The 12,481-nt window shown below is 44.0% G+C and overlaps 1 protein-coding gene across 9 annotated transcripts in view; it reads left to right on the top strand.

The window, feature by feature from the left end:
* LOC137434579 (GRAM domain-containing protein 2B-like) overlaps positions 1-12,481 on the top strand; it is a 114,850-nt gene that overhangs the window by 83,236 nt on the left and 19,133 nt on the right. For 6 of the 9 annotated variants that reach the window (XM_078785682.1, XM_078785679.1, XM_078785677.1 and 3 more), the window contains 2 exons: positions 10,070-10,148; positions 11,562-11,651. In XM_078785682.1, the coding sequence (XP_078641808.1) occupies positions 10,070-10,148; positions 11,562-11,651 (169 nt within the window). The remainder of the gene's footprint in view (positions 1-10,069; positions 10,149-11,561; positions 11,652-12,481) is intronic. The other 3 variants (XM_078785683.1, XM_078785680.1, XM_078785678.1) reach the window with 1 other exon arrangement.

Here is a 12,481-nt window from a genome sequence, read left to right as displayed (position 1 = left end):
TTTGGGAAATCCTCATTAACACCCATAACTACTTTGACCTTTTAGACCTCATGATGACCCAATTAGTGAGATTTTGGGAAATCCTCATTAACACCCATAACTACTTCGACCTTTTAGACCTCATGATGACCCAAGTAGTGAGATTCTGGGAAATCCTCATTAACACCCATAACTACTTTGACCTTTTAGACCTCATGATGACCCAAGTAGTGAGATTTTGGGAAATCCTCATTAACACCCATAACTACTTTGACCTTTTAGACCGCATGATGACCCAAGTAGTGAGATTTTGGGAAATCCTCATTAACACCCATAACTACTTTGACCTTTTAGACCGCATGATGACCCAAGTAGTGAGATTTTGGGAAATCCTCATTCACACCCATAACTACTTTGACCTTTTAGACCTCATGATGACCCAAGTAGTATGAGATTTTGGGAAATCCTCATTAACACCCATAACTACTTTGACCTTTTAGACCTCATGATGACCCAAGTAGTGAGATTTTGGGAAATCCTCATTAACACCCATAACTACTTTGACCTTTTAGACCTCATGATGACCCAAGTAGTATGAGATTTTGGGAAATCCTCATTAACACCCATAACTACTTCGACCTTTTAGACCTCATGATGACCCAATTAGTGAGATTTTGGGAAATCCTCATTCACACCCATAACTACTTTGACCTTTTAGACCTGATGATGACCCAAGTAGTGAGATTTTGGGAAATCCTCATTAACACCCATAACTACTTTGACCTTTTAGACCTCATGATGACCCAAGTAGTGAGATTTTGGGAAATCCTCATTCACACCCATAACTACTTTGACCTTTTAGACCTCATGAAGACCTAATGAGTGAGATTTTGGGAAATCCTCATTAACACCCATAACTACTTTGACCTTTTAGACCTCATGATGACCCAAGTAGTGAGATTTTGGGAAATCCTCATTAACACCCATAACTACTTCGACCTTTTAGACCTCATGATGACCCAATTAGTGAGATTTTGGGAAATCCTCATTAACACCCATAACTACTTTGACCTTTTAGACCTCATGATGACCCAATTAGTGAGATTTTGGGAAATCCTCATTAACACCCATAACTACTTTGACCTTTTAGACCTCATGATGACCCAAGTAGTGAGATTTTGGGAAATCCTCATTCACACCCATAACTACTTCGACCTTTTAGACCTCATGATGACCCAATTAGTGAGATTTTGGGAAATCCTCATTAACACCCAGAACTACTTTGACCTTTTAGACCTCATGATGACCCAAGTAGTGAGATTTTGGGAAATCCTCATTCACACCCATAACTACTTCGACCTTTTAGACCTCATGATGACCCAATTAGTGAGATTTTGGGAAATCCTCATTAACACCCAGAACTACTTCGACCTTTTAGACCTCATGATGACCCAATTAGTGAGATTTTGGGAAATCCTCATTCACACCCATAACTACTTCGACCTTTTAGACCTCATGATGACCCAATTAGTGAGATTTTGGGAAATCCTCATTAACACCCAGAACTACTTTGACCTTTTAGACCTCATGATGACCCAATTAGTGAGATTTTGGGAAATCCTCATTAACACCCATAACTACTTCGACCTTTTAGACCTCATGATGACCCAATTAGTGAGATTTTGGGAAATCCTCATTAACACCCATAACTACTTCGACCTTTTAGACCTCATGATGACCCAATTAGTGAGATTTTGGGAAATCCTCATTAACACCCAGAACTACTTCGACCTTTTAGACCTCATGATGACCCAATTAGTGAGATTTTGGGAAATCCTCATTAACACCCAGAACTACTTTGACCTTTTAGACCTCATGATGACCCAATTAGTGAGATTTTGGGAAATCCTCATTCACACCCAGAACTACTTTGACCTTTTAGACCTCATGATGACCCAATTAGTGAGATTTTGGGAAAAGCCTCATTAACACCCAGAACTACTTTGACCTTTTAGACCTCATGAAGACCCAATTAGTGAGATTTTGGGAAATCCTCATTAACACCCAGAACTACTTTGACCTTTTAGACCTCATGATGACCCAAGTAGTGAGATTTTGGGAAATCCTCATTCACACCCAGAACTACTTTGACCTTTTAGACCTCATGATGACCCAATTAGTGAGATTTTGGGAAAAGCCTCATTAACACCCAGAACTACTTTGACCTTTTAGACCTCATGATGACCCAATTAGTGAGATTTTGGGAAATCCTCATTCACACCCAGAACTACTTCGACCTTTTAGACCTCATGAAGACCCAATTAGTGAGATTTTGGGAAATCCTCATTCACACCCATAACTACTTCGACCTTTTAGACCTCATGAAGACCCAATTAGTGAGATTTTGGGAAAAGCCTCATTAACACCCAGAACTACTTTGACCTTTTAGACCTCATGAAGACCCAATTAGTGAGATTTTGGGAAAAGCCTCATTAACACCCAGAACTACTTTGACGTTTTAGACCTCATGAAGACCCAATTAGTGAGATTTTGGGAAATCCTCATTAACACCCAGAACTACTTTGACCTTTTAGACCTCATGATGACCCAAGTAGTGAGATTTTGGGAAATCCTCATTCACACCCAGAACTACTTTGACCTTTTAGACCTCATGATGACCCAATTAGTGAGATTTTGGGAAAAGCCTCATTAACACCCAGAACTACTTTGACCTTTTAGACCTCATGAAGACCCAATTAGTGAGATTTTGGGAAATCCTCATTCACACCCATAACTTATTGTTTGCTTTATGCTTATCGTCCATGATTCGTCCATGATTGATTATCGTCCATGCTTTATTGTTTGTTTATAGTTAATTTTGGTTTGAATTTCCTGTAACTCGTAATTAATTAATCCTGTTCTGCGCCTCGTGTGCGGCCTTGTACCCCTGTCGGTGTTTGTTAACTTAAGTCCCCTACATCGTGTTTTGCTTGGCTCTCAGTTTTTCCCTTCTACACCGAACGTAATACTCTCTGTCTAACGTTTTAAATCCACACCCCACCCCACCCCACCACCCCCCCCCCCCCCAAAAAAAAAAAAAAAAAAAAAACACATTTATTTTTCCTTTCTCCACGTGTGCCGTTGTCTCATCCTGTACTTTCTGTCCAGGTGTATCGCGGTGCTTTTCGCCCCGCCCCCATTATCTCCTTGCCATCCACCTTTTGCCCTGTTCACGTGACTCGTGGTGGTCCCTCTCGGCCCTCCCCCCGTTGGTATTTTGTGCATATAAGATTGTTCACGGTTCTGTTTAAATATTATTTTAAATATGTTTACCCTTTCCCCTTCAGTGGTTTATTCAGTGGTATATTACAACACGCTGTTTTTCTTCCTATTTAAAAGGCTTTTCTCAATTTCCTCTCCAACTCATTCCACGTCAAAAAAAAGAAATTCAATATCTTATACGTCTCCCTCACTACATGGTCTAAATTCACATTCATTCCATCCCTCCTCCATCGTTCTGAATCGGATTGCTAACTTGAAAATCACAACAAACCCAATTTGTTATCAATGTTCGTCTTTCATTAATCATCCACTTTCTAAACTCCCCTCTTGCCCCTCCCCTCCAAATCCCCCCCTTGCACCCACACTCCTAAACTACCCCCTTTCCCCTCCACTCTTAAACTCCCCCCTTGCCCCTCCACTCCTGAACTCCCCCCTTGCCCCTCCCCTCCAAATCCCCCCCCTTGCCCCTCCACTCCTGAACTCCTCCCTTGCCCTTCCCCTCATAAACTCCTCCCTTGCCCCTCCCCTCCAAATCCCCCCCCTTGCCCCTCCCCTCCAAATCCCCCCCCTTGCCCCTCCACTCCTGAACTCCTCCCTTGCCCTTCCCCTCATAAACTCCTCCCTTGCCCCTCCCCTCCAAATCCCCCCCCTTGCCCCTACACTACTAGACTCCCCCCTTGCCCCTCCACTACTAGACTCCCCCCTTGCCCCTCTCCTCTTAAACTTCCCCCTTGCCCCTCCCCTCCTAAACTCCCGCCTCACTCCTCCCCTTCAAAACTCCCCCCCAACTCCTCCCATTCAAATCTCCTCCCATACCATTCCTCTCAAATTCTCCCTCCTCCCCCCTTCTCAAAGTTGCCTCCTCCCCACCTCGTCTCCCTTCTATCTCATGCCTCCACCCCCCCCCCCAACCTTCTACTGTCCCATGCCCCCCCTCAAACAACCCCTCACTCTGCCTCATCCCTTCACCACCAAACCTTTCATCCTCCTCATCCTTCCCTTTTTTGGAACTCTTCTGTAATCTCTGACACACTATCAACTGCTCTCCCTACCTCCCCCTCTCATCCTTCATCTTACCCTACTCCTCCCCTCCCCTGTCCTGTACCCGATGCTCCCCCTCTCTCTTCTTTAACGGTATGGACCTCAAACATCCGGGGCCTTCGCTCAAACTTGACTGATCTCTCCATACAGGTTGCTTCTGACAATCCAGACTTGATCTGCTTAACAGAGATTTTCCTCCTTCAAGATGTCTCTGATTCCTCAATATCTCTTCCTGGTTACTCCCTCTTCCGGTATGATAGACCTGAGCCTCGTCCTGGTGGTGGGGTGGCTATCTTTATCAAAAACTCTCTTCCTCATTCTCCTTGCACTGCCCTCTCTCCTCCTCACCCCCAGGAGTACCTCTGGCTACGGGTTCCTCTCCGCTCCCACCTTTTGTTCATATGTGTTCTGTACCGTCCCCCAAACAGTGATGACTCAATTTACATTTCACTCTCTGACAACATGGACCAACTTCTATCCACTCATCCCAACTCTCTCTTCCTCATATGTGGTGACTTCAACTGTCATCATGCCACCTGGTTGGGTGTGGGTTCCTCTCTCACCAGTCATGGAACCTCAGCAAAGGACTTCTGTGACTCACTGGGATTGACACAATCTGTCAATTTCCCGACCCGGATCTCAGCCAATGGAGTTTCTTCTCTTCTAGATTTGGTTATGACAAACTTCCCTGCTAATGTCTGCTGCTCTTCTTCTGCTCCAATCGGTTCTTCTGATCATGTGCTTGTCAAAGTGGACATCTCTCTGGCCATTCTCAGAGAGCCTCCTCAGCGTCGAAGAGTCTGGCATTTCACTCAGGCCGACTGGGACGGGCTTCAAGCAGCCATCAATCGTCTGGATTGGTCTCCCATCTCCACTGCCTCTGACATCAATTCTTCCTGGGAATTCTTCCAAAGCAAACTGATCTCTCTCATGCACAGATTTATCCCATCTCGTCTTCAGTTGTCTTACCCTTCCTCCCGTCCATGGTACACCGAATCTTGTGGTGAGGCAGTTGCCCTGAAACAACTTGCCTTTGCCTCTTGGAAGGCTAATCCAACTGAAGGCAATCTCAGTTCCTTCCACCAAGCTCGGAACAAGTGTGTGTCTACCCTCAGGAGTGCCAGGAAGCACTATCTCTCCTCACTCAAGAATGAACTCTCAAACCTGTCTCCTTCCTCCAAATCCTGGTGGCGTCTGGTCAAATCCGTTTCTGGTGTTTGTTCCCCCTCCATCCCCTCCCTTACCTCAAATGGCCACACAGTTGACATCGCACGTGACAAAGCCGAATGCCTCAACTCTGTGTTTGCCTCAAAATCTTTAGTCCCAAACCCATCTCTCTCTGTTCCCACCTTTCCCAGTCGAACCCAACTGCTCCTGGACTCTGTGTCCTTCTCTCCTGACAAGGTGGAGGAGTTTGTGTCTAACCTCGACTCTGATTCTGCAACTGGACCAGACGGCATCAGCCCACGGGTCCTAAAATCCTGCTCTGCCGCTCTATCTCACCCTCTCTCTGTTCTTTTCACCCTATCTTTTGCTCAAGGTCATCTGCCAGCATCCTGGAAATCAGCAAACATTACCGCTTTACACAAAAAAGGTGCAAAAACAGATCCTTTTAACTACAGACCAATCAGCCTGCTCCCAATTATCAGCAAAGTCATGGAATCCATCATTGCTTCGGATATGAAATCTTTCCTCTTCTCCAATGGCTTGATCTCTGATCATCAATTTGGATTCAGACCAGGTCACTCTACTCTGGACATGCTGCTTCTCCTGTCTCAACAATGGATGGAGGTCCTCAATGCCAAACAGGAAATCAGAGCTGTCTCCCTCGACATATCACGTGCCTTCGATACGGTCTGGCACCCAGCTCTGCTCACCAAACTCTACTCCTATGGTATCCATGGAAATCTCCATGCATGGCTTGCGGACTTCCTCTCTGGTCGTAGTCAACGTGTGGCCCTGAATGGATTTCTCTCATCTCCCCTTCCTGTTCAGGCTGGAGTTCCCCAAGGCAGTGTGCTGGGCCCTGTGCTTTTTCTGGTCTTTATCAATGATCTCTCCGACTCTCTGGAAAATCCTCTCTATCTCTTTGCTGATGACTCCACTCTCTGCCGCTCCATTCCTCTTCCCTCAGATCGGCAGTCTGCAGCCTCCTCACTCTCTGAAGACCTGGACAAAATCACAGACTGGTCAAACAAGTGGAACATGTCTTTCAATCCTGACAAATCTCACACTCTTACTATGTCTCTCCGAAAAGATCGACTGGACAACCCTCCCATCTACTTTCTCAACAATCCTCTCCAAGAAGTTCTGTCGCTGCAGCTTTTGGGTCTCACTATCTGCCATGATCTTTCTTGGGAAAACCACATTTCCAAGCTGGCCTGCAAAGCCAGTCGCCGACTGGGCATCCTCCGTCGTGCGAAGTCCTTCCTTGGCACACCTGAGCTCCTCACCACGTACAAGGCTTTCATCCGCAGCTCAATGGAATACTGCTCTCCCCTCTGGGCTGGTGCTCCTGCCTCACACCTAGCTCGTCTTCACGCTGTTGAAAGCAAAGCATTCAGAATCATTGGAATCTCCCGTGATGAAGCTAACTCCAAGGGCCTCTCACTCACTCACCGCAGGCAGGTTGGTGGTCTTTCCGTCTTCTACCGACTCCTCTCCGGCCTTGCTCCCCCAGCTCTCTCTGTGCTCTGTCCCCCAAATATTCCTACAGGTCGCACAAGATCTGCCAGCAAGCCTCTGATGGTTAAACTGCCGAAATCTCGGCTCTCTGCTCACCTTCACTCCTTCATTACTCTTTTCTCCCGCCTCTGGAACAAACTCCCACACTCCCTTCAATCCCACTCCTCCCTCCAGGTCTTTAAAACAGCTGTTCACCACCATCTCTTATCTTCCCCCATCCAAAACCTTGATCTTTTCTACCCCCACTAATTCACCCCAGATCCACCTTGTTTGTAATTCCAACTTCTTTCCTGGTAGTCCTGGCAGTGTCCATATGTTTTATGCCTCTCCCACCCCCTTTCCCATGCCTCCCCCCCAAAGCCCTCTCCCTCCCACAGATCTCTCGATGTCTCCATGTCTCTCGGTTCCTGCTCTAAAATGTTGTGTTGTGTTGTGTTGTGTTGTGTTGTGTTTGTGTCCTTCCCCCTCTCTCCCCATCTTGTCTACCGCTCCCGATGTTATTTGTTCTATGTGTCGGTTTGTCGGTTATGTGTCGGTTTGTCGGTTTGTCTTTCTGTGTGATAAATGTTCGCTCTTTCACGAGCCTCGATCTTTTATACAAAAAAAAAAAAAAAAAACTACTTTGACGTTTTAGACCTCATGAAGACCCAATTAGTGAGATTTTGGGAAAAGCCTCATTAACACCCATAACTACTTTGACCTTTTATACCTCATGAAGACCCAATTAGTGAGATTTTGGGAAAAGCCTCATTAACACCCATAACTACTTTGACCTTTTAGACCTCATGAAGACCCAAGTAGTGAGATTTTGGGAAATCCTCATTAACACCCATAACTACTTTGACCTTTTAGACCTCATGAAGACCCAATTAGTGAGATTTTGGGAAAAGCCTCATTAACACCCAGAACTACTTTGACCTTTTAGACCTCATGATGACCCAATTAGTGAGATTTTGGGAAATCCTCATTAACACCCATAACTACTTTGACCTTTTAGACCTCATGAAGACCTAATTAGTGAGATTTTGAGAAAAGCCTCATAACTACTTTGACCTTTTAGACCTCATGAAGACCCAAGTAGTGAGATTTTGGGAAAAGCCTCATTAACACCCAGAACTACTTTGACCTTTTAGACCTCATGAAGACCCAAGTAGTGAGATTTTGGGAAAAGCCTCATTTACACCCATAACTACTTTGACCTTTTAGACCTCATGAAGACCCAAGTAGTGAGATTTTGGGAAAAGCCTCATTAACACCCAGAACTACTTTGACCTTTTAGACCTCATGATGACCCAAGTAGTGAGATTTTGGGAAAAGCCTCATTCACACCCAGAACTACTTTGACCTTTTAGACCTCATGATGACCCAATTAGTGAGATTTTGGGAAATCCTCATTAACACCCATAACTACTTCGACCTTTTAGACCTCATGATGACCCAATTAGTGAGATTTTGGGAAATCCTCATTAACACCCAGAACTACTTCGACCTTTTAGACCTCACATTGAGCTACTTACAATGGGGATAGCTTGAACAAACCTGACAATTATTGGTGTAATCTTTGTTTCTGCGAAGTTTGATGGACCGATCGATTTTGGAGGAAAGTTTTATAATAGTAACCGGAAAAGAAAGCAAATGATAGAGATGTAGATGCTTCCTTTTTGCACCATCGGTCTGTGTGTATTTTACAGAACACGTCTCCTTATATTCTATGTGTTTGTGAGAGCAACTGTATGAATGTCCGGCTCCTCATTTTCAATGCTCCAAATTTCCATCCTGCTTTCCTTGTTGTTACATCAATTAATATGGACTAGGGCATTGCCCGTACAATATCTATATCTAAAATTATATCCCCCCCCCTCTATTTACATGAAATGGTTTGGTCCAAAGCGAACGGCTTGCGAGTACGGTGACAATCCCCCCCCTCTATTTACATGCAATGGTTTGGTCCAAAGCGAACGGCTTCCGGAGTTTGGTAAAGAAATCGCCATCGCGTGCACAAACGCGCAGGAAAGCGAATGAATCGCAAATTCGGTTTTATTAGTTTTAAAACATAGTTTAACGCCAACATAGTTTGCAAACGTGAAATAAATGAATACGCTCTCAAATGTGCCATCCGAGGCAGAGTGTGTCCGCCACGTTCGGCACACGCGATCGTTCGCTGCTCTCTGATTGGTTGAATCGTTTTTTGGACATAGCTCGGTAAGTAATTGTCCGATTAATATGAAACCTTGAAAAGGCACATCCTCGGGTCCCCAGCAATATACCTGGCAAGTTTCAAGTATATCGGACCCGTGGTTGTCGAGAAACAGCGGTCACAGACAAACAGACGTACAAACGTACAAACGTACAGACAGAGATTACTGGAATTATTAATACTAGGGCATGCCCGTACTATATCTATATCTAAAATTATATCCCCCCCCCTCTATTTACATGAAATGGTTTGGTCCAAAGCGAACGGCTTGCGAGTGGTGACAATCCCCCCCCTCTATTTACATGAAATGGTTCGGTCCAAAGCGAACGGCTTCCGGAGTTTGGTAAAGAAATCGCCATCGCGTACACAAACGCGCAGGAAAGCGAATGAATCGCAAATTCGTTTTTATTAGTTTTAAAACATCGTTTAACGCCAACATAGCGCCAACATAGTTTGCAAACGTGAAATAAATGAATACGCTCTCAAATGTGCCATCCGAGGCAGAGTGTGCCCGCCACGTTCGGCACACGCGATCGTTCGCTGCTCTCTGATTGGTTGAATCGTTTTTTGGACATAGCTCGGTAAGTAATTGTCCGATTAATATGAAACCTTGAAAAGGCACATCCTCGGGTCCCCAGCAATATACCTGGCAAGTTAAAAGTATATCGGACCCGTGGTTGTCGAGAAACAGCGGTCACAGACAAACAGACGTACAGACGTACAAACGTACAAACGTACAGACAGAGATTACTGGAATTATAGATAGATGGATATCTGGAAGGCTACACTGACAATGATGATGTGCAAACATGATGGTCAAAATAACCAAATACATTGGTTTGCACCACCACCCCCACCCCTCCTTCCTTTTATTTTTTTTTCTAGCAGGTTCTGCTCAGAATCCCAAGTCTACAAAGGATGAAAATGGCCTCATCAACATCATTCTTTGCGTTTACCTGTTTTTGTAAGTGTACTCCTGTTGGTGGAGCTCTTTATGTATCCCCAAACATTGTAAAGCACCCTCCCTCTTCACCCGACCACCTCCACGCACCTCATCGAACTGATAAAACCAGGTACAGATAATAAGTCAAGTAAGGCCTTCTCGGCATTGATTACCTTCGCCACAAAAGTTTTCACCCGTCAGATCTTCACCTGTCTGTTTGCCTGTCTGTTTGTTTGTCTGTGAACAAGATGTCGCAAAAAGCAGTGGACAGATTCGGACGACATTTGGTGGAGAGGTAGGGTATGTGACAAGGACGAAATGATTAGATGTTGGTGAAGATCTGAATCCGGAGCTGGACCTGAGAATTATTTAATTTTAAAAAGTGATTCTTCACCATTGAGAGATCGCGCAAAAAACTATATATATCACGATATTTTAAAAAAAGTTGTGGATGACTTATGGCAAAACTTGGTGGATGAGTTGGTTAGGTGACAACAAGCCGATTCGATTTTGGTTAATGTCGCAAACTCTATACGAGCTCGTAAACATATGTCTTTTTCAGTGATGGTTTCTTTCTTGCCACGTGCTCATGGAGGCCAGCCTTGTGAAGGGAACGGGATATTCTTGATTGATGAACACTCATCCTCTTCATCATCATAGAGCCTTGCAATCTTTCAAAGTTATTCTTGGATTTACAGTGACATCCCGAACCAGTTTCCTATTTGCGCGGCTGCTGAGTTTGGATGGGCGGCCTAATCTGTGTAGATTCTGGGTGGAAATGATGGATATCACCGTATTCAAAGGGATAATGAGAGACTTTGAAATCTTCTTGAAAGGGTTTGAATACCTATGTAACTGATTTTCTCTGCTAATCAAACTTATTCACAGTTTTTCTGCATTTTTTTTAGCTTTATCACTTTGGAGTTGTTTGTGAAGACTATATATTCGAAGACTATATATTCCTTGTTTGTGAAGTTTGATTTAACGGATCATAAAATAAGCCCAGGTAAAATAAAAAAGTGAAAACGTTGGAGGGGGTGAATACTTGTGCAGGCCACTGTATGTTCTTTTAAATCTCTTCTATATCATACATGGTAACAATCGTTTGAATATCATGTGAAAACAGATTCTTTTAACTCTGCTGATGAAAAGCAGCCCCATAACATGATGCTACCTCCACCATTCTCCTGTGGAATGTATAATTGTACAATGAAAAACCAGATAATGTTTATTTATAAGAATATAATTATATTTCTTGATATTCCCAGAATCCTTTCAGTTTTCACCAACACTGCACATTGTATTATTACAAAGGTCAATAGTTCAGTGAGAGACAATAATAAGAAGCTTGTTCTGACTTAATGTGCTGTTTGGACGGACCTTGGATTGATACCTGTCGGTTCCTCACCTTGCATTTCTCACTTTATATTCCAGGATAGTTCTTCTGCTGACCTCATCCTGCTACCTGGCATTGAGAATCATTGCTCTGGAAAAGGACATCACCTTTCTGGAACTGAACCCTGCGTAAGCGAGCACTGTGCATCCTCCTATCATTCAAACAGCCCACAATAGTCTTGGCCTTGTCAGATGTTTGTGCTACCCTTCCTGGTTTGATCTCATGAATGTTTGATCTGTGTATTGTACTTCATTTGCCCTTTACATAATGTGTGATATGAGCTCAGAGGTGTAGTATTAGTTATGCAAAGTTTTATTGCAATTATACATTACATACAGTAGTTTTGGTGTTTCTGGATTTGTCTGCTTTGTCTACCTGTCTCGGTGTCTTCATCTCTTGTCTGATTTTCCTTTTGTCAATGTCAAAGTACAGTATCTGTTTCAGCAGATTTCTGTAAACATAATTCAAAGACGAGATACTTTGCAATATGAAATTAATTAAATTAATATGTCAGTTTTGACTCCGTGGGGATTTGCTGCGTGGGGCTGCAAATCAGTGAGTGCTCAGCCCGGTGGAAAATTTGGGAACGGAACTGGACCAACTAAAGGGAAGTGCATCTGAGTCTCCAGGAAGATTCTGGGGGGTTATGGAAAATCTGGACCCAACCAGAAGAGTAGGATTTTTCAGCAACAATGACAACACTTTTGGACTGCAAATTATAAAGGGCGATTGTTGATGGCACTCCCAAACATCTTGCCATTGAGAATTTTCATCTTCACTGCCACTGAGTTCAGACATTATGAGAGCAGCACTCACAGAGTCTGAAAGACTGGAGTCAGCTGACCGAGCAGTTCCAAGGCTACCCGTGATTTTCTTACTCCTAACTACGCCACCTCCTTGGTCTACACGTGATACCTACTTCAGAAGGTTTACTACATAGACTAGGAGGCTGAAAATA

Source organism: Myxine glutinosa, chromosome 10 (assembly GCF_964187855.1).
Source record: "Myxine glutinosa chromosome 10, kmMyxGlut1.1, whole genome shotgun sequence".
NCBI lineage: Eukaryota > Metazoa > Chordata > Myxini > Myxiniformes > Myxinidae > Myxine > Myxine glutinosa.
Note: the sequence above shows the minus strand (reverse complement) of the source record. Positions and strands in the feature narration are given on the sequence as shown.